The 25,980-nt window shown below is 45.2% G+C and overlaps 2 protein-coding genes and 8 non-coding genes across 10 annotated transcripts; all 10 read right to left on the bottom strand.

Moving 5' to 3' along the window:
- Positions 1 to 2,868: 2,868 nt before the first annotated feature.
- LOC143997770 (uncharacterized) lies at positions 2,869 to 5,639 on the bottom strand. Its single transcript, XM_077493561.1, has 2 exons — positions 5,456 to 5,639; positions 2,869 to 5,139 (listed from the first exon to the last, which is right to left on the bottom strand). The coding sequence occupies exon 2, from the start codon at positions 4,577 to 4,579 to the stop codon at positions 3,413 to 3,415; it is 1,167 nt and encodes a 388-aa protein (XP_077349687.1). The 5' UTR covers positions 4,580 to 5,139; positions 5,456 to 5,639; the 3' UTR covers positions 2,869 to 3,412.
- A 6,556-nt stretch (positions 5,640 to 12,195) lies between these two features.
- On the bottom strand, positions 12,196 to 25,967 carry LOC143998130 (uncharacterized). The gene is made up of 10 exons (XM_077493872.1): positions 25,961 to 25,967; positions 25,861 to 25,917; positions 25,568 to 25,624; positions 22,693 to 22,749; positions 22,395 to 22,451; positions 22,102 to 22,158; positions 20,824 to 20,867; positions 16,771 to 16,827; positions 13,566 to 13,623; positions 12,196 to 13,221 (listed from the first exon to the last, which is right to left on the bottom strand). The coding sequence occupies exons 1-9, from the start codon at positions 25,965 to 25,967 to the stop codon at positions 13,612 to 13,614; spliced, it is 405 nt and encodes a 134-aa protein (XP_077349998.1). The 3' UTR covers positions 12,196 to 13,221; positions 13,566 to 13,611.
- LOC143999853 (small nucleolar RNA SNORA9) lies at positions 16,608 to 16,740 on the bottom strand. The gene has a single exon (XR_013278172.1). It is a non-coding gene; the product is annotated as a small nucleolar RNA SNORA9 (small nucleolar RNA).
- LOC143999861 (small nucleolar RNA SNORA9) lies at positions 16,908 to 17,040 on the bottom strand. The gene has a single exon (XR_013278178.1). It is a non-coding gene; the product is annotated as a small nucleolar RNA SNORA9 (small nucleolar RNA).
- Positions 20,946 to 21,078, bottom strand: LOC143999858 (small nucleolar RNA SNORA9). The gene has a single exon (XR_013278177.1). It is a non-coding gene; the product is annotated as a small nucleolar RNA SNORA9 (small nucleolar RNA).
- On the bottom strand, positions 22,234 to 22,366 carry LOC143999852 (small nucleolar RNA SNORA9). The gene has a single exon (XR_013278171.1). It is a non-coding gene; the product is annotated as a small nucleolar RNA SNORA9 (small nucleolar RNA).
- Positions 22,529 to 22,661, bottom strand: LOC143999850 (small nucleolar RNA SNORA9). Its single transcript, XR_013278169.1, has one exon. It is a non-coding gene; the product is annotated as a small nucleolar RNA SNORA9 (small nucleolar RNA).
- Positions 22,826 to 22,958, bottom strand: LOC143999854 (small nucleolar RNA SNORA9). The gene has a single exon (XR_013278173.1). It is a non-coding gene; the product is annotated as a small nucleolar RNA SNORA9 (small nucleolar RNA).
- On the bottom strand, positions 25,406 to 25,538 carry LOC143999857 (small nucleolar RNA SNORA9). The gene has a single exon (XR_013278176.1). It is a non-coding gene; the product is annotated as a small nucleolar RNA SNORA9 (small nucleolar RNA).
- Positions 25,698 to 25,830, bottom strand: LOC143999856 (small nucleolar RNA SNORA9). The gene has a single exon (XR_013278175.1). It is a non-coding gene; the product is annotated as a small nucleolar RNA SNORA9 (small nucleolar RNA).
- Positions 25,968 to 25,980: the final 13 nt, after the last annotated feature.

The raw sequence follows: 25,980 nt of genomic DNA, 5'->3' as shown, positions 1-25,980 counted from the left end.
GATAAGGAGAAGGACAAGAAAAATACTTTTAAAAAAACTCACCATGCTTCTTACTAAATCCCTTCTCAGAAACATGAAGCGGGTGAAATAATTGTACTGAAAACTTCACCAATTTTCTAGATAAATTGGTAAAAGGTGATATTAACAGGACTTTTTCCCCGTGCAATCCCTACATACAAAGACACGAAAACAAATCCTTTCAGAAATTAAGTTCTGTTTTATAAAAATGGAAAGACACACGAAAAAAAAGTATGGGGCACGTGAAGAAAGGGAAGTGCAAAAAAGGCATGCCAAGACATCAGCTGAAATCAGTAATTAGAAAGCAATCCTGCCCCTTGTCAGCTGGTTCAGTGTCATCCGATGGCCTATAAAAAGGTGTCTCATTACCAAGGTGTCACACAAGAAACATCTCATGATGGGTAAAAGCAGAGAGCTCTCTCAAGACCTTTACAACCTTATTGTTGCAAAACATACATCAATGGCATTGGTTACGGAAGGATTTCTGAATGTTCCAGTGAGCACTGTAGGGGCCATAACCCGGAAGTGGAAAGAACATAATTACACCATAAATCGGCCATGACCAGGTGCTCCTCGCAAGATTTCTGACAGAGTTATGAGAAGAATTATCAGAAGAGTTGTCCAAGAGCCAAGGACCACTTGTGGAGAGCTTCAGAATTAACTGGAATTAGCAGGCACACAATAAGTAATGCACTCCCCCACCATGGCCTGTGTGCACGCTCACCACGCAACACTCCATTGCCGAAGAAGAAGCATGGAGAAGCTCGGTTAAAGTTTGCTGCACAACATTTAGACCAGGGCTCGACAAAACCCGGGCGCCAGGTCGCACTGGCGACTAGAAATAGCGACCTCGCGCCTGGGGCAGCACAGCTGGGGGTATCCTGTCTCTGTGGACCCCCCCAGCGTGATCGCGTCGGGCCGTTCCGCCGGCGGCCGACAATTTAGGCCGCGGCTTTGAGGCCTTCTGCGGTCCTATGATTCCTTATGGAATCTGGCGCCCTCTTGTGGTCGCCGTTGGTATGACAAACCAGCAATGCCTCTGCCTGTTTTATATTACCTGCCTCTTATAAACTTCCCTTTATTTAGAACCCCCTAAACATTATATATATTTTTTATTCTAACACCCTAGAGAATAAAATGGTGGTTGTTGCAATACTGTCTGTCACACCGTATTTGTGCAGCGGACTTACAAGCGCACTTTTGTTGGGGAAAAATAATTTAGTTATAAAAAAATAAGACAACAGTAAAGTTAGCCAATTATTTTTTATATTGTGAAAGATAATGTTACGCCGAGTAAATTGATACCCAACATGTCACGCTTCAAAATTGCACCCGCTCATGGAATGGCGACAAACTTTTACCCTTTAAAATCTCCATAGGCGACGTTTAAAAAAATTCTACAGGTTGCACGTTTTGAGTTACAGAGGAGGTCTGGGGCTAGAATTATTGCTCTCGCTCTACCGATCACGGCGCTACCTCCTATGTGTGGTTCGAACACCGATTTTATATGCGGGCAGGACAGGGCGCGTTTAAAAATTATTACTTTTTCTGCTTATTTTAACTTTTTTTTTTTTCCCACTGTTCTTTTAAAAAAAATGTTGTGTCACTTTTATTCTTATTACAAGGAATGTAAAAATCCCTTGTAATAGAAAAAGCATGACAGGTCCTCTTAAATATGAGATCTGAGGTCAGAGAGACCTCACATCTCATATTTACACTAAAATGCAATTGAAAAAAAATTGTCATTTGAAAAAAATTTATAAAATGTCCCTCTAAGAGCTATGGGCAATGACTTGGAGGAGGGGGGGGGGGGGGGGACGGGGTGGCGATGGCGGCGCTGCTATCTACCCCTCACTCGTCTCCATGTCAGGCCAGGGACAGGTGCAGATCGCCGTCACGGACCTGGCTCCTAACTTTTTAAGCTGGCTCCTAGATTCCAAGCAAATTTGTCAACCCCTGATTTAGACAATCCTGTGAAATACGGGGTGGAGGATATAGTCTGGTCAGAGGAGACTGAAATGGAACTCCTTGGATGTCATAATACACACCATGTTTGGAGGTCACATCACCCCAAAAACACCCCCCCATACCAACAGTGAGGTTTGGAGGTGGGAACATCATGGTGCGGACGGGGCCGTTTTTCAGCATACGGGACTGGCAAACTTCATATCATTGAAGGAAGGATGAATGGTGGTAAAAATCTGCTGCCATCTACCAGGATGATGAAGATGGAACGAGGGCGGATATCTCAGGAGGACAATCATCCCAAAACACACAAAGCCAAGGAAACTCTCAATTGGTTTCAAAGAATAAAGCTGGTAGAACGGCTCAGCCAATCACTTGACTTGAATCCAATAGAAAATCTATGGAAAGAACTAAAAAGATCAGCGTTCATAGAAGAGGTCCACGGAGCCTTCAAGATGTGAAGACCGTTTGTGTGGAAGAATGGGGCCAAAAATCGCACCTGAGCAACGCATGCGACTCGTTTCTCCATACAGGAGGCGGCGTCTTGGAGCCGTCATCACCAACAAAGGATTTTGTACCAAGTATTAAATACACTTCAGTGAGGGGGTTCAACACTTTTTCTCGGTGTCCTTCCATTTTATTTACACAGAACTTCATTTCTGAACCCATTTGTTTTGACGTCTTTGTATGTATGGATTGGATGGGTGGTTACCGACATGTGGGGGAACATTTCATGTCAATATCACCTTTACCAATAGATTTACCTAGAAAAAACGTTGACGCGTTCAATACTTATTTTACCCGCTGTATATACGGTATATCCCATACTTTGTACTGTAAATCTTTCAAAACAGACTAAATAATATACACCGATTCGGGGTTATTTTCACCAAAGAAATGTAATAAAATTCATTTTGGCCTAAATTTATGAAGGACTATTATTTATTTGCAAAATTTTATAACAAACACAAAGAAAAACACGTCTTCTCCTCCCCTAAGATTTTCTGCCTTTTTTTATTTATTTAGCAAAAGGGTCAATATGTCCAGGATTCTAGAAACCAGCGTTGAGCCTCCATCCAGACTCCTTCAGGAAAGTGGAAATGTAAGAAGCGCCCTGCGTTCCTACAAAGCTACAGGTCCCAGCATTCTGTGCTTTGCTCCCACCAAATCTGTCAAAGCACCTGCTTTCTCATTGGTTGAAAACCAGCCAAACTGGCAAGCAAGGTGGGCAGAACTAGAAGATAAGAGTTCAACCTATTTAGCAAGCAGGTGGGCACCAAAGGTGCATTTGTCCTTCAAGTCTGCACAGAATGTCCCTGCTCCTTCTTCTCCTCCTCCTCCAACTCCACCACTTGAACTTTGAGGAACGGCTCCTCCTCCTCCTCTTGAACTTTCCGTAATGGCTTCTTCTTCTTCTTCATTTGAACTTTCAGCAGCGGCTCCTCCTCTTCTTCATCTGAACTTTCAGTAATGGCTTCCCTACTGACACCCAACTCGACAAACCCGCGGCATTAAGCCTTCTTTTCACAGTAGAAAGCGAGACTTGCTTACGTTGGCCGAGGTTGAGCTGCTCTCGAAGCTGCTGTGCCGTGAGCTGCTCGTTACGCCTGCTGGTGACCCTCAGAAACTTGTCTTCCATTTTTGTTGTGGCCACAGCATGTCCCAGCTGCTTCTCCTCCTCCTCCAACTCCACCACTTGAATGTTGAATAACGGCTCCTCCTCTTCTTCTTCCTCCTCCTCCTCCTGAGTTTTCAGTAACGACTTCTTCTTCTTCATTTGAACTTTCAGTAACGGCTCCTCCACCTTCTTCTTCTTTTGAACTTTCAGCAGCGGCTCCTCCTCCTCCTTCTTCTTCATCTGAACTTTCAGTAATGGCTTCCCTACTGACACCCAACTCGACAAACCCGCGGCATGAAGCCTTCTTTTCACGGTAGAAAGCGAGACTTGCTTACGTTGGCCGAGGTTGAGCTGCTCTCGAAGCTGCTGTGCCGTGAGCTGCTCGTTACGCCTGCTGGTGACCCTCAGAAACTTGTCTTCCATTTTTGTTGTGGCCACAGCATGTCCCAGCTGCTTCTCCTTCTCCTCCTCCTCCTCCAACTCCACCACTTGAATGTTGAATAACGGCTCCTCCTCTTCTTCTTCCTCCTCCTCCTCCTGAGTTTTCAGTAACGACTTCTTCTTCTTCATTTGAACTTTCAGTAACGGCTCCTCCACCTTCTTCTTCTTTTGAACTTTCAGCAGCGGCTCCTCCTCCTCCTTCTTCTTCATCTGAACTTTCAGTAATGGCTTCCCTACTGACACCCAACTCGACAAACCCGCGGCATGAAGCCTTCTTTTCACGGTAGAAAGCGAGACTTGCTTACGTTGGCCGAGGTTGAGCTGCTCTCGAAGCTGCTGTGCCGTGAGCTGCTCGTTACGCCTGCTGGTGACCCTCAGAAACTTGTCTTCCATTTTTGTTGTGGCCACAGCATGTCCCAGCTGCTTCTCCTTCTCCTCCTCCTCCTCCAACTCCACCACTTGAATGTTGAATAACGGCTCCTCCTCTTCTTCTTCCTCCTCCTCCTCCTGAGTTTTCAGTAATGACTTCTTCTTCATTTGAACTTTCAGTAACGGCTCCTCCACCTTCTTTTTCTTCTTCTGAACTTTCTGTTACGGCGGCTCCTTCTTCTTCTTCATCTGAACTTTCAGTAACGGCCTCCCTACTGACACCAAACTCGACAAACCTGCGGCATGAAGCCTTCTTTTCACAGTAGAAAGCGAGACTTTCTTGCGCCGGCCGAGGTTGAGCTGCTCTCGAAGCTGCTGTGCCGTGAGCTGCTCGTTACGCCTGCTGGTGACCCTCAGAAACTTGTCTTCCATTTTTGTGGTGGCCTTCGGTCTGCCGGAGCGGTTCCTGTCCCAGTTCCCTCCAGTTTCGGAGTGCCTCTTGACGGTGTAGGACACGGCGTTTACAGACACCTGGACTTTCTTGGCGATTTCCCTGCAGGAAAGTCCTTCACGTTTAAGGTCAACAATGGTCTGCCTGTCTTCGACTGTCAGCTGCCTTTTTTTCACCATTGTGGCCGCAAAATATGGTTTACCGTAGTGCAAAATTGTCCAAAACGAGGCTTCAGAGGATGAAGAACATCAAATTGTCCAAATGCTGATGAGCTTTACTGGAATAAAAGAAAAAAAAAAAAAGAAGAAAGACAGGCAGCATGTCAGAGCAGACATGAGGATAATACAGAGGTGGGAATATTTGTCGGAGGTTTCTAGAATGTAAAGGACGGGTAAGGTAAAGAAACAGAAAATGTCCACCACATCACACACCATCAACATGCTTTACTAAGAAGTGTTCAGGGTTTCTGCAAGAAGGGGCCTCAAACCACCCCAGCGATGATCTAGCAGAGTCCACAGGAGTGACCAGAGCTACAGTCAGCCCGGACACGCTGGAAGACTTGCGAGGATCCTAGAAATAAAGGAAGGACGCACCTTGTATCCAGCCGTGGTCTTCAATATCACAGAAGATCCTGGGGACTTAGTCCGCTATCTGAAGAAAGAAGAATACAAAAAAAGGTAAAAATGACACAGCAGGTATGTCCCACCATGTACACTAGATTTCCAAAAGTATTGGGACATCTACCTTTACACACACATTAACCACTTCCACACTGGACCTATTCTGGCACTCCTCTTTCCTACATGGAAAAAAAAAATCATTGTTTTCTTCCTAGAAAAATACTCAGAACCCCCAAACATTTTATATATATATATATATATATATATATATATATATATATATATATATTTTAGCAGAGACCCTAGGGAATAAAATGGCAGTCGTTGCAACTTTTTATGTCACACCGTATCTGCGCAGGAATTCCTTGCGTTAAAAAAAATAAAATAAAAAAATTAGCCCAATTTTTTTGTATAATGTGAAAGATGATGTCGAGTAAATCGATACCTGACATGTCAAGCTTTAAAATTTTGCACACTTGTGGAATGGCGCCAAACTTTGGTACTTAAAAATCTCCATAGGCGATGCTTAATTTTTTGTTTGTTTAGAGTTACACAGAGGAGGTCTTGGGCTAGGTAGAAGCAAAAGAGGACGGCCCCTCGCGTCGCCTGCAAGAACGGTCAAGCAGCTCAACTCCCACTATGATTGTTTTTTTTACGGCACAGGGAATCGCCAGCTGAAAATTGACAGTTACTTACTGATAACTGTTTTTCTAGGATATCTTCCAGGACGGCATAACCCGAGAGATGACTGGTCCACCTGACAGGAAACACAATCAACATACGAGGTTAAAAGGCCCCTCCCTTCCCCCTGCGCCTCAGTTCTCCCAAAGTAATAGGTTATCCGGGTGACAGAGAGAAACTCTTCCCGTAGTACTTATATCAAAACATGGGTGGGAAGTAGGCCTGCCGTCCTGGAAGATATCCTAGAAAAACAGTTAATCGGTAAGTAACTGTCAATTTTTTCTAGTGATCTTAGAGGACGGCATAACCTGAGAGGATGGACAAGGAGTTTGAGGCCTTACCTTAGGGCGGGACCACCGCTTGTTAAGACCTTTCTTCCAAAACGTCAGATCCTGAGGCGATAGCAGTTCCACTCCGTAAAGTTTCAAAAAGGTATCCTGCTTCGACCCAAGTGGCTGTGCGGCAGACCTGTTCTATTGAGGCCCCAGCTCTCTCTGCCCAAGAGGCCACCAAGGATCTCGTTGAGTGGGCTTTAAGGTCCACTGGTACTGGAGAACCCGCCTGTTCATAGGCCAATGGTATTGTCTGCCTAATCCACCTAGCCACAGTAGATTTAGATGCCTGCTCTCCATTTCTAGGGCCGCTAAATAAGACCAAAAGGTGATTCAAATTTCTGTGGTCCTTCACTCTATCCAAGTATGTCAACAGACATTTCCTGACATCTAATAAATTAAATTTCTTCTCCTTCTCATTTTTTGGATTATCACAGAAGGAGGATCTCCCGAGATCTATTAAACTTAGACTTAAACTTATGTGACCTTGGGAAGATATAATGGGTCTTGTCTTAGAACCAATCTATCCTCTAGTATCAACAAAAAAGGCTCCTTAACTGACAGGGCCTGTAGGTCGCTCACCCTTCTGGCCAAGGTTATGGCCAGTAAAAAGGCTAACTTAAGCGTCAAAAACTTAACCGAAACCTCCTGCGCTGGTTCGAAAAGGCACTTTCGTCAGCGCCTCCAAAACCAGCGTTAGATTCCATGGAGGGAATACATTCATCCTGACAGGGGTTAACCTCTCTCTTGCCAGTACAAATCTCTTAATCAGAGGCTCTAGTGCGAGCCTCTGGTCATAAAATACAGATAAGGCCGCTATCTGTACCCTCAGGGTGTTCGGTGTAATCCCCTGATCCAATCCTGCTTGTAAGAATTCCAGCACCACTGGTACCGAAGGGTAAGACACCTCCTTATCCCGGCACTGATGTGAAAAGCGATTCCAAACCTTAGACTAGATCCTCCTGGTGACCAGCTTCCTGCTGCCCAAGAGGGTCTCAATTACCAAATCAGAGCAACCCTTGCCTCTGAGGATCTCCTTCTCAAGAACCATGCCGTCAGATAGAAGAACCCAGAGTCGTGGTGGAGGACTGGTCCTTGTAGGAGAAGATCTCGTCTGGCTGGAAGACGGAACGGAGGGGAAAGCGACCATTTTTTTGAGTAGCAAACCACATCCTCTTTGGCCACCATGGGGCTATCAGGATCAGTCTGCATTCTGAGCAGGCCAACTTTTGTAGGACCTATGGTATTAAGACTAGTGGAGGGAAAACGTATGTTCGATGGAAGTCCCAGTCCTGAGACAGAGCATCCACTCCCTGAGATCCCCCTTCTCTGTTGAGCAAGAAAAAACAATCCACCTTTTTGTTCCCTCTGTGGGCAGAAAAGATCTATGTCCGGAATCCTGAACCTCTGACCTATCTGGAGAAAGACCTCCTGATTTAACTCACATTATCCCTGGAGGATGGGTTGTCGGCTTATCTGCCACCACATTGGCGGTTCCTCTTATGTGAACCGCCGATATGGAGTGAAGGTTTTCTTCGGCCCAATTTAAAATATTCAGGGTTAGATTCAGTAGCTTCCTGGATCTGGTGGCCCTGACAATTTAGGTAAGAGACAGTTGTCACATTGTCCGACAGGACTTGGACCTCTAACCCCTGAATCCTGTCTCTGAAGGCTTTTAACGCTTGGCCCACCACCAAGACCTCCCTCTGGTTGGAGGAAGCCCCCGCCTGGGAAGGGGTCTCCCAAGTGAGTGCCCCAACCCCAAGTGCTTGCATCGGTAGTGATTCTTGTGGGATTCCACTGGTCCCAAGGCCGACCCAACGTGAGCCTGTCCTGATCCAGCCACCAATCTAGGGAGGCCCTTACTCTTCTTGGAATGGACACCTTTTCAGCCAATGACTCCCTCTTTTGGTCCCAGGAGGATAGAAGGAAGAACTGCAGCTCCCTGGAATGGTGCTGAGCCCAGGGGACCACTGGAATACACAAGGTCATCAAACCTAATACTCTTATGATATGCCTGCGAGAGCAATCCCTGGGTTCCTTGAAAGAGGAAACTGCTGTAACCACTTTTAACCGTTTTTTCCTCTGGAAGAAACAGTTTGAGCTCCTGTATCCACCAGATATCACAGGAAAACCTTTATTTGGGATGGTGCCACCTGTTCTAGAGACTGTCCGTATACCAAAAGGTCATCTAGGTAGGGTATAAGGGACACACCCTGTAGCTGTAGCTACAACCTCTGCCAGGACCTTTGTGAAGATCCTTGGGCTGCAGTTAATCCAAAAGGGAAGAGCTCGGGAATTGCCAATGTTGAAGCCCCTTGCTCGTAAGGACTGCGAATCTTAGCAGGGATTGGTGCTCCCGGGCAATCGGAATATGAAGGCAAGCATCCCTCAGATCTATCCTGGCTAAAAAGGCATCTTTTAATAGATGCCTGCGCACTGTGCAAATACTCTGTCCATCCTGAAGCTCTTTTGCCACAAAAACCTGTTCAGCTTCCTGAAGTTTAATATAAGGCGAAATTTCCCTGATGGTTTTTGGACGACAAAAATCATGGGAGTAAAATCCCTGGTAAAGCTCTTCCTGTGGAACAGGAACGATCCCTTCCTAGAACACCAATCCCTGCAGAGCTATCCAACAGCCCTGCTGCCCTTGAAGTCTCTTTGGGGAGACGGGTCAGAAAAAAGTTTTGGGGGAGGGGAGAAGTTCCAGACGATATCAAGATCTGCAAGATATAGGGGCTTTCGGAGATCTTGCTCCACCGAGGGACAAAACGAGGCAGCCCCCCCCCCCCCCCACCCTGACGTCACTTAGTCTGCTTGGTGGTATCTTTAGGTCCAGAAAAGAGCAGGCTACCTTTTTGTGTGCTCTCTCTCTTCCCCTGCCTACTATTCGCATCCTTTTTGGCTTTGAATTGACCCTGGTTAGAGGGGAGACGGAAAAAAACTTTCTGCGCCTCTCTTTTTGGCTTTTACCAGGAACCTTTTTCCTTTTTCTGCTAACCGTTACAGGACCTGATCCAAGCAAGGTCCAAAAAGTTGGGAACCCTCAAAAGGCAATCCGCATAGACGTGATCTAGACTAAGGATGAGCTCAGGCGTGTTTGCATGGTCTACGTGCGGAGCCTGCCAGAAGGTCGGAGCAGCGCTAAGCACAGGCACTGCCTTTGCCCGGATGCGCAGATGCAGAGATCGGGAAATCTCACTGCCCGCGATTAGCGATGCACCAACTTCCTGGCGGGCTTTGCACGTGGACCATGGGAACACACCTGAGCTCATCCCTAATCTAGACATATGGTTCACTTCCCATGACTTGATCCAGACGGCCCTTCTTGCGGAGTTAAGGAGGGCCACAGATTTAGCCGTGTTTCTGACAGATTCCACTGCTGTATCTGTTAAATAGGCCACAGCCTTACCTATTATTTCTAGAGAATCTGTGACTTCCTTAGAATCACGCCCTCTAGAAACATGGTCGGAGAGCCTGCCTAACCATGCATCCACATTTCTTTCCACGTATACTGATGCCAAGGCAGGAGCCATGGCTGCCGCATTGGCATCCCACGCTCTTCGCATCAGCGTCTCAGCCCTTCTGTCCGTCTGGTCTTTTAAGTTACCCGAGTCCTCAAAAGACAAGTCAGATTTCTTAGAGACCTGTGTCTAACTTGGGGGGGAGGGGGGGGTCTTGAAAAACTTTGGCTCTTATTCCTCCCCAAAGGGAAACCTTCTCTTCCAAGTTTTGAGTTTAAAAACCTTTCTTTCCGGATCTTTCCACTCTCTCAATATCACCTCCTTTAGGGCCTATTGAACTGGGAATACCCTGGACTGAGGTTTACCTAGGTCCCTGTACATCTTATCCCGGGCAGTCTGCTGTACCGGAGGTTCTGGGATATCCTCAGAGAGATTGCTCCCAGTAACTGCCCCATGTCCTCCAAAGGAAAGAGGTGGCTACTAGCTCTAGGACTGTCACTATCCTGGCTATCAGAGTTTGCGTTTTCCCCCCGCCTCTAACAAATCTTCCTCTGACTCCTCCAGGTCCTCGAACTCCTCAACTCCCAAAGTGAGAGGATGGGGGTCTCTGCAAGGCTTTCTGACCCCTGTCTGAAATACCTTCTCTAGAGGACAGGATTTCTCTGTCATTCGTCCTCGGCCTTTCCTTAGGCGCCATTAACTGTCTTGAGAGATTGGAGGGTAGAGAGCATCTCAGGCTGAACTGCAAGGAAGTCCTTCATAAACTGTTGAGTAAGGAAACCTCACAAGTTATGTATGCACCTATAACAAAACGGTTTAACATGGACTTGTGGGAGCTTTTCGTTGGGGGGGGGGGGGGGGGTTTACCCCTAGCCTTGTGAACCCCTTGAGCAGAGCGGCTAGGTTCCAAGGAGGAGACAAAAAGACAGAACACCAACTTAAATGGTCTGTAATGCCTTTCTGCCGTGCACCTCCCCCAATAGTGCGAGACCCCTCTTACCCCACCACCTTCCAAACGGAAGAGGACTCACCAGCTGTGGCTTCTTCCTGGGCTAAGGGTACGACTGTCCTCTCTTTCCATAACAGCTCCCTGCTGGCTCCGTACCATGGGGCAATCCGGAAGGCCAGAGAAGAGAAAGCCATGAGGGCCTCTGCCTGTCTCTCTGGAGTCTTGTGGTGTCTGCTTCTCAGACGTCGGTGATCAGCACCATTTTGTTGGAGAACCACCATCAGATGGGGGATTTGGCCTCTAGCGTTGCCCAGTTCCGCCATTTTGGCGTAGACTAGAAGTGACTTCCCCGGGAAACGGTGCCATCTTGCTCCACCCTGCCGGAACGCTTACTCCTAACACAGGAGTGTTACAGCGTTCATTACAGGATGGAATTTCCTCCTATCCAACAGCCCTGCCCAGCCCCGCTGGGCCAACACCCTCTACCCAGTCAGTGGCCTAGACTCATGCACCCCTGCCTGACTGGGTGGAAGGTAAAGGCATGAGGTACGTGCTCACAGGTGTTCCGGGATTACCCTCTGTACCCGGGAGGCTCCTTGCCGGGGAAGAACCTCTCTCCCAGACGTTTGTGGGCCCCCTGAGAAGGGACTAGGCCCTGGCTGGACCCGCAGACCATCTGCTACTAGCTTCAGGTCTGTAAAAAAAACAAAAAAATAAAAATAAAAACACCAACAAACTTCGCTGCCAGGAAACACAATCAAGAACGGAGTTGCAGGGGGAAGGGAGGGGCCTTTTAACCTCGTATGTTGATTGTGTTTCCTGTCAGGTGGACCAGTCATCTCTCAGACTAGAGAAAATAAAGCGGCTAGAACGCCCCAGCCAATCACTGACTTGAAACCAATGGAAAGAACTAAAGATCAGAGATCATAGAAGAGGTCCACAGAGCCCATTTCTGAACGGTTTGTTTTGGTTTCTTTGCATGTATGGATTGGTTATTACCGACATGTGGGGGAAATTTCATGGTTATTATCACCTTTACCAATATATTTACCTAGAAAAATGGTGACGTGTCCAATACTTATTTTACCTGCTGTATATAGCGTATATCCTATAGTTTGTGTACTGTAAAGCTTTCAAACAAACAGACTAAATATACACCGATTTGGGTTATTTTCACCAAAGAAATGCAGTAAAATACATTTTGGCCTAAATTTATGAAGGACTATTATTTATTTGCAAAATTTTATTACAAAAACAAAAGAAAACAACATAACCCCCCCCCCCAACCCCAAGATTTTCTGTCTTAATTTATTTAGCAAAAGGGTCAATATGTCCAGGATTCTAGAAACCAGCGATAAGCCTCCATCCAGACTCCTTCAGGAAAGTGGAAAGGTAAGAAGCGCCCTGCGTTGCTACAGGTCCCAGCATTCTGTGCTTTGCTCCCACCAAATCTGTCAAAGCACCTGCTTTCTCATTGGTGGAAACCAGCCAGACTGGCAAGCAAGGTGGGCAGAACTAGAAGATAAGAGTTCAACCTATTTAGCAAGCAGGTGGGCACCAAAGGTGGATTTGTCCTTCAAGTCTGCACAGCATGTCCCAGCTGCTTCTCCTCCTCCTCCTCTTCCTCCTCGTCGTCATCCTCCAGCTCCACCACTTTAACGTTAAATAAGGGCTCCTCCTCCTCCTCTTCTTCTTCTTCCTCCTCCTCCTCCTCTTGAGCTTTCAGTAATGGCTTCTTCTTCTTGTTCTTCTTCATTTGAACTTTTCCTAACGGCTCCTCCACCTTCTTTTTCTTCTTCTGAACTTTCAGTGACGGCGGCTCCTTCTTCTTCATCTGAACTTTCAGTAACGGCCTCCCTACCGACACCAAACTCGACAAACCCGCGGCATGAAGTCTTCTGTTCACGGTAGAAAGCGAGACTTTCTTGCGCCGGCCGAGGTTGAGCTGCTCTCGAAGCTGCTGTGCCGTGAGCTGCTCGTTACGCCTGCTGGTGACCCTCAGAAACTTGTCTTCCATTTTTGTGGTGGCCTTCGGTCTGCCGGACCGGTTCCTGTCCCAGTTCCCTCCAGTTTCGGAGTGCCTCTTGACGGTGTAGGACACGGCGTTGACAGACACTTGGACTTTCTTGGCGATTTCCCTGCAGGAAAGTCCTTCACGTTTAAGGTCAACAATGGTCTGCCTGTCTTCGACAGACAGCTGCCTTTTTTTCACCATTGTGGCCTCAAAATATGGTTTACCGTAGTGCAAAATTATCCCAAACGAGGCTTCAGAGGATGAAGAACATCAATTTGTCCAAATGCTGATGAGCTTTACTGGAATAAAAGAAGAAGAAAAAAAAAAAAAAAAAGAAAGTCAGGAATCATGTCAGAGCAGACATGAGGATAATACAGAGGTGGGAATATTTGTCGGAGGTTTCTAGAATGTAAAGGACAGGTAAGGTAAAGAAACAGAAAATGTCCACCACATCACACACCATCAACATGCTTTACTAAGAAGTGTCCGGGGTTTCTATAACCTCCTCCCGGAGGGGCAGGAAGAAGCCTCAAACCACCCCAGCGATGATCTAGCAGAGTCCACAGGAGTGACCAGAGCTACGATCAGCCCGGACACGCTGGAAGACTTGGGCGAGGATCCTAGAAATAAAGGAAGGACGCACCTTGTATCCAGCCGTGGTCTTCACCATCACAGAAGATCCTGGGGACTTAGTCCGCTATCTGAAGAAAGAAGAATACACAAAAAGGTAAAAAAGAAGAAGACACAGCAGGTATGTCCACCATATTGCCAAAAGCATTGGGACGTCTGCCTTTACACACATTAACCACTTCCACATTGGGCCTATTCTGGCACTCCTCTCTCCTACATGCAAAAGGAAATCATTGTTTTCTTCCTAGAAAAAAAAAAAAAAAATACTCAGAACCCTCAAAAAAAATTTTTTAAATTAAAATAAAGTGTGTGTGATATATGTGAGATAATTATATATATATATATATATATATATATATATATATATATATATATATATATATATATATATATATATATATATATATATATATATATATATATATAATTATCTATCTATCTATCTAGAGAGAGAGATTAGAGAGAGCGAGCGAGATTATAGAGAGAGCGAGCGAGATTATAGAGAGAGCGAGCGAGATTATAGAGAGAGATTAGAGAGATTATAGAGAGAGATTAGAGAGATTATAGAGAGAGCGAGCGAGATTAGAGAGCGAGCGAGATTATAGAGAGCGAGCGAGATTATAGAGAGAGCGAGCGAGATTATAGACAGAGCGAGCGAGATTATAGACAGAGCGAGCGAGATTATAGAGCGAGCGAGATTATAGAGCGAGCGAGATTATAGAGCGAGCGAGATTATAGAGCGAGCGAGATTATAGAGCGAGCGAGCTTATAGAGCGAGCGAGCTTATAGAGCGAGCGAGATTATAGAGAGCGAGCGAGATTATAGAGAGCGAGCGAGATTATAGAGAGCGAGCGAGATTATAGAGAGCGAGCGAGATTATAGAGAGAGAGATTAGAGCGAGATTATAGAGAGAGAGATTAGAGCGAGATTATAGAGAGAGAGCGAGATTATAGAGAGAGAGATTAGAGAGAGATTATAGAGAGAGAGAGAGCTTATAGAGAGATTATAGAGAGAGAGAGATTAGAGAGAGATTATAGAGAGAGAGAGATTAGAGAGAGAGAGAGAGATTAGAGAGAGAGATTAGAGAGCGAGATTAGAGAGAGAGAGAGAGAGCGCGAGAGATTAGAGAGAGATTATAGAGAGAGAGATTAAAGAGATTATAGAGAGAGAGATTAGAGAGATTATAGAGAGAGAGAGCGAGATTATAGAGAGAGAGAGAGATTAGAGAGAGAGATTAGAGAGCGAGATTAGAGAGAGAGAGAGAGCGCGAGATTAGAGAGAGCGCGAGATTAGAGAGAGCGCGAGATTAGAGAGAGATTATAGAGAGAGAGATTAAAGAGATTATAGAGAGAGAGATTAGAGAGATTATAGAGAGAGAGAGCGAGATTATAGAGAGAGAGAGAGATTAGAGAGAGAGATTAGAGAGCGAGATTAGAGAGAGAGAGAGAGAGCGCGAGATTAGAGAGAGCGAGCGAGATTAGAGAGAGAGCGAGATTAGAGAGAGAGAGAGAGAGAGAGAGCGAGAGATTAGAGAGAGAGAGCGAGAGATTAGAGAGAGAGAGCGAGAGATTAGAGAGAGAGAGCGAGATTAGAGAGAGATTATAGAGAGCGAGATTAGAGAGAGAGCGAGATTAGAGAGAGAGCGAGATTAGAGAGAGAGAGAGCGATTAGAGAGAGATTAGAGAGCGAGCGAGATTATAGAGCGAGCTTATAGAGCGAGCGAGATTATAGAGCGATTATAGAGAGAGCGAGCGAGATTATAGAGAGAGCGAGCGAGATTATAGAGAGAGAGCGATTAGAGAGATTAGAGAGAGAGAGAGCGAGATTAGAGAGAGAGAGATTAGAGAGAGATTAGATTAGAGAGAGAGAGAGATATATATATATATATATATAAAAATAAGAGAGAGAGAGAGAGAGAGAGAGAGATTATAGAGAGAGAGATTATAGAGATCTCTATATCATTTTTTTTAACACAGACCCTAGGGCAGTGATGGCGAACCTTGGCACCCCAGATGTTTTGGAACTACATTTCCCATGATGCTCTGGCACTCTGCAGTGTAACTGCCACTATGATTGTTCTGACGACGCAGGGAAGCGCCAGCTGAAAAAGATGATGATATCTGAATGATGTCTGTAGCTGTACCCATCATCAGATATCCCCAAAGTCCAGGACAACATATGACATCCTTGGGCGTGAAGTGGCTAACGTTAATGGCATCCCAGTTTTAGTCCGGAGGATTCAATATTGGGTTGGCCCACCCTTTGCTTCAACTCTTCTGGGAAGGCCGTCCACAAGGTTTAGGAGGGTGTCTATGGGGAATATTTGACCATTCTTCCAGAAGAGCATTTGTGAGGTCAGGCACTGATGTTGAATGAGAAGACCTGGCTCAGTCTCCCCTCTAATTCATCCCAAAGCTGTTCTATGGGGGTTGAGGTCAGGACTCTGCGCAGGCCAGTCTAGTTCCTCCACCCCAAACTTGCTCAATGTCATCATGGACCTTGCTTTGTGCACTGGTTCAAATCATTTGGTGGAGAGGTGGAGGGGGGATATATAATGTTGTGGGATTGTTTTTCAGGGGTTGGTCTTGGCCCCTTCGTTTCTGCGAAGGGAATTAAGGCGTCAGCATATCATGACATTTTGGACAATTTCATTCTTCCAACTTTCCGGGAACAGTTTGGCATAAAGACATGGACGAGCGCATTTGGGTTGGAGGAACTTGACTGGACTGCACAGAGTCCTGACTTCAACCCCACAGAACACCTTTTAGATAATTAGAGCGCAGACTGCAAGCCAGGTTCTCTTGTACAGCATCAGTGCCTGACCTCACAAATGCTCTTCTGGAAGAACGGTCAAACATTCCCATAGACACACTCCTAAACCTTGCTTGTGGACAGTCTTCCCATAAGAGCTGAAGTGGTTATATTATAGCTGCAAAGGGCGGGCCAACTCAATATTGAACCCTACGGACTAAGACGCCATTGAAGTTCATGTGTGCGTAAAGGCAGGTGTCCCAATACTTTTGACAATACAGTGTAGCATCCACGTGTTACAAAGAAGTGTCTGGGGTTTCTATAACCTCCTCCCGGAGGGGCAGGAAGAAGCCTCAAACCACCCCAGCGATGATCTAGCAGAGTCCACAGGAGTGACCAGAGCTACAGTCAGCCCGGACACGCTGGAAGACTTGCACAAGCCTCCTAGAAATAAAGGAAGGACGCACCTTGTATCCAGCCGTGGTCTTCAGCGTCACAGAAGATCCTGGGACCGAGTCTGCTAGCTGTAGAAAGAAGAATACAAAAAAGGGTAAAACAGCATGTACATCCAACACATCACATACCATCCATGTGTGCTACAAAGAAGTGTCCGGGGTTTCTATAACCTCCTCCCAGAGATACAGGAAGAGGCCTCAAACCACCCCAGGGATGATCTAGCAGAGTCCACAGGAGAGACCAGAGCTACAGTCAGCCCGGACACGCTGGAAGACTTGCACGAGGCTCCTTGAAATAAATGCTGTCAAAATTAGTACCACATCCTAAATATAATGGCATAGAAAAAGGTCCAAAAAATAAACAGCAAACTTTACAGGTACCAGGGAAACTAAAATAAGGCTTTATTGATTCATTAAAAAAAAAAATTATATACACACACACTAATATATATATATATATATATATATATATATATATATATATATATATATATATATATATATATATATATATATATCATTTTTAAGGATTAAAAGGCATTTAAAAAAATAAAAATAAAAAAGAAACCAACACCTTTTAATCCTTGTAAAAAAAAAAAAGAATTGTAATATTTTTAAACACCTTTTAATCCTTACTATAAAAATAAAATAAAAAAAATATATATTTTATATATTAGTTTTTTTTATATTAAGGATTAAAAGGTGTTAAAAAAATGTTTTTATATTTTTATTTTTAATCCTTAAAAATATAATATAAAAACACACATATAAAATAAAATACCGTATATACTCGAGTATAAGCCGAGATTTTCAGCCCCTTTTTTTAGGCTGAAAGTGCCCCCCTCGGCTTATACTCGAGTCACCGCCGTCTGCCTGCCCGATCAGCGTGTCGACCAGACAGACGGCGGCCATTCTACTATTCAAAAGCCGCGCCTCCCTGTCTGTGATAGGCGGAACACTCAATTTCCCAGCAGTCAGTGGTCCGCCTATCACGGACATCCGCTCATCCTCATACTACGGACGAGGATGAGAGGATGTCCGTGATAGGCGGAACACAGACTGCTGGGAAATTGAGTGTTCTGCCTATCACAGACGGAGGCGCGGCTTTTGAACAGAGGAATGGCCGCCGAGGCGCCGACGAAGAGCGGCGATCCTGGCATGGCAGAAGGACGGAGGCTCGGCACGGGATGGAGGGATGGATGGACACACACACAGGGATGGAGGGATGGACACACAGGGATGGACACGGACACACAGGGATGGACACACACACACAGGGATGGATGGACACACACAGGGATGGATGGACACACACACACAGGGATGGATGGACACACACAGGGATGGATGGACACACACACACAGGGATGGATGGACACACACAGGGATGGATGGACACACACACACACACACACACAGGGATGGATGGACACACACACACACACACACAGGGATGGATGGACACACACACACAGGGATGGATGGACACACACACAGGGATGGATGGACACACACACACAGGGATGGATGGACACACACACACACACACACACACACACACACACACACACAGGGATGGATGGACACACACACACACACACACAGGGATGGATGGACACACACACACACACACACACACAGGGATGGATGGACACACACACACAGGGATGGATGGACACACACACACACAGGGATGGATGGACACACACACACACAGGGATGGATGGACACACACACACACACACACACACACAGGGATGGATGGACACACACACACAGGGATGGATGGACACACACACACAGGGATGGATGGACACACACACACACACAGGGATGGATGGACACACACACAGGGATGGATGGACACACACACAGGGATGGATGGACACACACACAGGGATGGATGGACACACACACAGGGATGGATGGACACACACAGGGATGGATGGACACACACACACACACACACACACACACACACACACACACAGGGATGGATGGACACACACACACACAGGGATGGATGGACACACACACACACAGGGATGGATGGACACACACACACACAGGGATGGATGGACACACACAGGGATGGATGGACACACACACACACACACACACACACACACACACACACACACAGGGATGGATGGACACACACACACACAGGGATGGATGGACACACACACAGGGATGGATGGACACACACACAGGGATGGATGGACACACACACAGGGATGGATGGACACACACACAGGGATGGATGGACACACACACAGGGATGGATGGACACACACAGGGATGGATGGACACACACACACACACACACACACACAGGGATGGATGGACACACACACACACAGGGATGGATGGACACACACACACACAGGGATGGATGGACACACACAGGGATGGATGGACACACACACACACACACACACACACACACACACACAGGGATGGATGGACACACACACACACAGGGATGGATGGACACACACACACACAGGGATGGATGGACACACACAGGGATGGATGGACACACACACACAGGGATGGATGGACACACACACACAGGGATGGATGGACACACACACACAGGGATGGATGGACACACACACACAGGGATGGATGGACACACACACACAGGGATGGATGGACACACACACACAGGGATGGATGGACACACACACACAGGGATGGATGGACACACACACACAGGGATGGATGGACACACACACACAGGGATGGATGGACACACACACACAGGGATGGATGGACACACACACAGGGATGGACTGGCATGTCTCACCCTCGGCTTATACACGAGTCATTAAGTTTCCCAGTTTTTTTGGGGTAAATTGGGGGCCTCGGCTTATATTCGGGTCGGCCTATACTCGAGTATATACGGTACATTATATATACACACACGTATTTTTATATTATATTTTTAAGGATTAAAAGGGTGTTTAAAAAACAAAAATATAAAAAAAAAATATATTTTTTTTTTAAACACCTTTTAATCCATATATATATATATATATATATATATATATATATATATATATATATATATATATATATATATATATATATATATATATATATATATATATATATATATATATATATAAATTTATTTTTATACACACTGATTACATACAAGTGATTTTTTTTTTTTTACTATTTATATATCACAGGATATAAAAGCCATGGGATAACAGACCCCCAGTGTACAATCATATTTCTTCATAAGTCACAGAACATTTGAACAAGATTATCCAAAATAGGTCAACATGTTTCGCATGGGTGCCGCCTCAGAACGCTTTTCACATGTTCATAAAGAAGTGACACGTCACCTAAGAACCAGGGGAGGCGCGTCCAATAGCGGCCAGCAAAACTTGAACTAAAAAAAAAGGCCAGCCAATGTTTTTTCAGGAATAGTCACAACAGGCAAAAGGGCTATATCTATAGCTCAAAAGGCAAACACCAACCCAAAAAGGTAGTACAACCTCAACCTACCAATGTTTTAGAAAAAAAGGTGCCACCTACAAAGCCCCCCCACAATTTGAATATAAAACCCCCAAAATGTATCCAAGAGAAAATGTTAATATAAAAAGTTATAGAAAAATGCACATAAAATGTCTTCTAGTGGGAATACTTATGATGGTGGTCCATAATAGGCAGCCCAAAGCGGGGTCTGCAATAATACCCAGGCTTTCTATAAAGGATATGGTAACCTTGACAATACTGAAGGGGGGACTTCCTCAACACCGAACTGACATATAATGACCTCAACAAAACAGGATGCAGCATGTGAAAAGGGTCCTGAGGAAGCGATCATGCGAAACACGTTGACCCATTTGGATTATCATCATGCTCAAAAGTTCTGCCATTCTAAAGAAATATGATTGTGCACTAGGTATGTAATCCCATGGCTTTTATATCCTGCGATCTTAAATGTTTTATTGATTAGTTTTACGAGTTGTAGATTCCCTGGTACAAGTAAAGTCCGCTTTTTTTTTTACCTTTTTCGATGCTCCTAGAAATAAGGGAAGGACTTACCTTGTCTTCACCATCACAGAAGATCTTGGGACTTAGTCCGCTATCTGAAGAAAGAAGAATAAAAAGAGGTAAAGACACAGCAGATATGTCCACTACGTCACACACCATCCATATTTATTACAAAGTGTCCGGGGTTTCTATAACCTCCTCCCAGAGATACAGGAAGAGGCCTCAAACCACCCCAGGGATGATCTAGCAGAGTCCACAGGAGAGACCAGAGCTACAGTCAGCCCGGACACGCTGGAAGACTTGCACGAGGCTCCAAGAAATAAATGCTGCCAAAATGAGTACCGCATCCTATATAAACAGAAAAAGGTCAAAAAGGAAAAAAGCAGACTTTACATGTACCAGGGAAAATAATAAAATAAGGTTTTATTGATTCATGTTAAAAATCACAGGATATAAAAAGACATGAAACATATCTCTAGTGTACAATCATATTTCTTCACGATAAAAGTCACAAACCACAGAACTTTTAAAGATGATCCAAATAGGTCAACAAGTTTCGCATTGGTGCTTCCTCAGGACCAATTTTCACATGTTCATAAAGAAGGGACATGTCAACTAAAAGAAGAACCAGGGGAGGCATCCAGGAAAAAATAAAAAATAAAAAAGGACAGCCGATGTTTCATCAGGAATAGTCACAAGAGGCAAAGGGATATATCTATAGATCGAAAAGGCAAGCATCAACCCCAAAAGGTAGTGCGACCTCAACCTAAAGATATGTTATAAAAAAATAAAAAATGGTGCCATCTACAAAGCCCCCCACAATTTGATTATATATCTGCCAAAATGTATTCAAGAGAATGATAATATAAAAATGCACATACAATTCCTTCTAGTGGGAATACATATTATGGATCACCACCATAGAAAACCCAAAGCCTACACAAGGGGGATTGCAATACCACCCAGGCTTTCTATAAACATACGGTAACCAATTGGCAATACTGAAGGGTGGACTTCCTTAACACTGAACTGACATATGACCGCCACAAAAAGTCAGGATGCAGCATGTGAAAAGGGTCCTGAGGAAGCACTCATGCGAAACACGTCGACCTATTCGGATTATCATGCTCAAAAGTTCTGCGACTCTGATCATGAAGAAATATGATTGTACACAAGGAATGTGTTTTATTCAATGGCTTTTATATCCTCTGATCTTAAAACGAATCAATAAAGCAGTTTTTTACGAATAGTAGATTCCCTGGTACAAGTAAAGGCCACCTTTTTCTTTTACCTTTTTCGATGCTCCTAGAAATAAAAGGAAGGACGCACCTTGTATCCAGCTGTAGCCTTCACCATCACAGAAGATCCTGGGACATAGTCCGCTATCTGTAGAAAGAATATTACAAAAGGTAAAGCAGCATGCACATCCAGCACATCACATACCACCCATGTGTGCAACAAAAGTGTCCGGGGTTTCTATAACCTCCTCCCGGAGGGGCAGGAAGAAGCCTCAAACCACCCCAACGATGATCTAGCAGAGTCTACAGGAGTGACCAGAGCTACAGTCAGCCCGGACACGCTGGAAGACTTGCACAAGGCTCCTAGAAATGAAAAGGACTCACCTTGTATCCAGCTGTGGTCTTCACCGCCAGAGAAGATCTTGGGACTTAGTCCACAATCTGGAGAAAGAAAAGCAGAGGTAACGAAACAGAAGGTACCTCCACCTCATCACATATCACTGACAAGCTTTTCCAAGAAGTGTCTGGGGTTTCTATAACCTCCTCCCGGAGGGGCAAGAGGAGGCCTCAAACCACCCCAGCGATGATCTAGCACAGTCCACAGGAGTGACCAGAGCTACTACCAGCCCGGACACGCTGGAAGACTTGCAAGAGGCTCCTAGACGTAAAAGGAAGGACGCACCTTGTATCCAGCCGTGGTCTTCACCATCACAGGCGATTCTGGAACTTAGTCGGCTATCTGAAGAAAGAAAACAAAAAAAAAGGTAAAAAAAATAGAGATTGTACATCACATACCATCCATGTGTGCTACAAAGAAGTGTCCGGGGTTTCTATAACCTCCTCCCAGAGATACAGGAAGAGGCCTCAAACCACCCCAGGGATGATCTAGCAGAGTCTACAGGAGTGACCAGAGCTACAGTCAGCCCGGACACGCTGGAAGACTTGCACGAGGCTCCTTTAAATAAATGCTGTCAAAATTAGTAACAAATCCTACCCTGTATCCCTGAAAATAAGACCCAGCGTGATTTTTCGGTGATGGCTGCAATATAAGCCCTACCCCCCAAATAAGCCCTAAATTCCTTGTAGGTCTTATTTTCAGGGAAACAGGGTAGGGCTTATTTTACAGCCTTCACCTACAATCACGCTAGGTCTTATTTTCAGGGAAACAGGGTATATAAATAGCATAGAAAAAAGGTCAAAGAAAGAAAAGGCCGACTTTACAGGTACCAGGGAAACTACAACAAATAAGGTTTTATTGATTCAAGAAAAAAAAAAAAAAAAAAAAATTATATATATATATATATATATATATATATATATATATATATATATATATATATATATATATATATATATATATAATCACAGGATATAAAAGCCATGGGATAACATATCTCTAGCGTACAATCATATTTCTTCACGATAGAAGTCACAAACCACAGAACTTTTGAAGATAATCCAAATAGGTCAACAAGTTTCGCATGGGTGCTTCCTCAGGACTATTTTCACATGTTCATAAAGAAGCGACATGTCACCTAAAAGAAGAGCCTGGGGCAGCGTCAAGCAAAAAAACTTGGGACTAAAAAAGGGGCAGCCAATGTTTCGTCGGGAATAGTCACAAGAGGCAAAGATCGATGGAAAGCATCAACCCAAAAAGGTAGTGCAACCTCAAACCACCGAGGTGTTATAAAAAAGGTGCTACCTACAAAGACCCCCACCCACCCCTAATTGGAATAAATATAAATCTGCCAAAATGTATCCAAGAGGATGGTAATAGAAAAAGTTATAGAAAATGCACATAAAATGCCTTCCAGTGAGTATACATATTATGGATCACCACCACAGACAGCCCAAAGCCTACCCAAGGGGGGTTGCAATACCCAGGCTTTCTATAAGGATATGGTAACCACTTCCCAATACTGAAGGGTGGAATTCCTGAGCTTTTTAGGCTGGGCTGGAACTCTGGATCACAGGAGTAGAATTCGTTTTGCACTCCTGTGACCCATTTTCAGCAGAGAGCGGGTCTGAAGTCCCCTCTCCGCTGCCATTGGTCGAGGCACCGAGTTATCCTGACTTCAAGTCTGGATCCGCCAGCTGACCCTTGACTGATGGCAGTCTCAGCGAGCCACTGAGACGGCCGCTTCCCCCACAGCTCATCGCTCCAATGAGCCTTGGAGGATCAGAGCAGGAGAGATGCTGACTGACAGGCAGCATCTCTATGCTCGGGGGAGGGGAGAGAACAGAGGTATCCGTGCTGTTCGGTGGCTCGGTTCTCAGTGCAGAGACGCCGGGGGACAGATGCAGCATCCACCTAGGGCAGGGATATGCAATTAGCGGACCTCCAGGTGTTCCAAAACTACAAGTCCCATCATGCCTCTGGGTGTCATGCTTGTGGCTCTCAGAGTCTTGCTTTGCCTCATGGGACTTGTAGTTTTGCAACAGCTGGAGGTCCGCTAATTGCACATCCCTGACCTAGGGTAAGTACGATTTAAAACACAAAAAAAAAGCCCATACTTCTCTTTTAACACCGAACAGACATATGAGCGCTATAAAAAATTCAGGATGCAGTATGTGAAAAGGGTCCTGAGGAAGCACTTGTGCGAGAACCGTTGACCCATTTGGATTATCGTGCTCAAAAGTTCTGTGACTTCTATCATGAAGAAATAGGATTTTACACTAGGAATGTGCGTTATCCCATGGATTTTATATCCCGTTATCCTAAAGTGGACCTTCAGTCATTTTTTCCATCTAGTAAATCTTCTGCCCTGGTTGTTGATTTAACTTTGGATAGTAAAACATGTTTTTTTTTCCTGCCAGTAAATACCTTATACAGCCCACTTCCTGTCTCTTTTCATTAGCCTAGGATATCATGTACACCTCACTCTCGTGAGAGCTTGCCAGGAAGGGGGTACGAGCCATAAGAGGGCCAATGAGTGCTGCAGAACTGGAGGCTTGCCTCTGTGTAAATCCTGGAAGTGAACAGGCAGCAGCTTCAGCTGCCCACAGTTAAAATGGCTGCAGCCAGACTCAGCGGAGTCTGATTTCTTAAGTATATTTGGCAAGTACAGAATCACGGTGTATATAAAATATGCAAAGTGGTTGGACCAAAGCTTCAGAATGGCAGAGACCGGAGTTCCTCTTTAACACGAATCAATAAAACATTTATTTTTTTATTTTGTTGTAGATTCCCTGGTATAAGTAAAGTCCGCCTTTTCGTTTTTTTTTTTACCTTTTTCGATGCTCCTAGAAATAAAGGAAGGACACACCTTGTATCCAGCCGTGGTCTTCACCATCACAGAAGATCCTGGGGATCTAGTCTGCTATCTGAAGAAAGAATACGGAGGTAAAGCAGCATGTACATCCAGCACATCACATACCATCCATGTGTGCAACAAAAGTGTGTGGGGTTTCTATAACCTCCACCCGGAGGGGCAGGAAGAAGCCTCAAACCACCCCAGCGATGATCTAGCAGAGTCTACAGGAGTGACCAGAGCTACAGTCAGCCCGGACACGCTGGAAGACTTGCACAAGGCTTCTAGAAATAAAAAAGAACTCACCTTGTATCCAGCTGTGGTCTTCACCGCCAGAGAAAATCCTGAGACTTAGTGCACAATCTGAAGAAGGAAGAGCAGAGGTCATGAAAACAGAAGGTACCTCCACCACATCACACTGACAAGCCTTTCCAAGAAGTGTCTGGGGTTTCTGTAACCTCCTCCCGGAGGGGCAAGAGGAGGCCTCAAACCACCCCAGCGATGATCTAGCAGAGTCCACAGGAGAGACCAGAGCTACTACCAGCCCGGACACGCTGGAAGACTTGCAAGAGGCTCCTAGACATAAAGGAAGGACGCACCTTGTATACAGCCGTGGTCTTCACCATCACAGATGATTCTGGAACTTAGTCGGCTATCTGAAGAAAGAAGAATACAAAAAAAGGTAAAAACATCACATACCATCCATGTGTGCTCTAAAG

This window comes from Lithobates pipiens, unplaced genomic scaffold (assembly GCF_037356315.1).
Source record: "Lithobates pipiens isolate NorthernLeopardFrog02 unplaced genomic scaffold, aLitPip1_a1.2 Scaffold_19, whole genome shotgun sequence".
NCBI lineage: Eukaryota > Metazoa > Chordata > Amphibia > Anura > Ranidae > Lithobates > Lithobates pipiens.
This window is presented reverse-complemented; position numbering and strand designations above follow the sequence as displayed.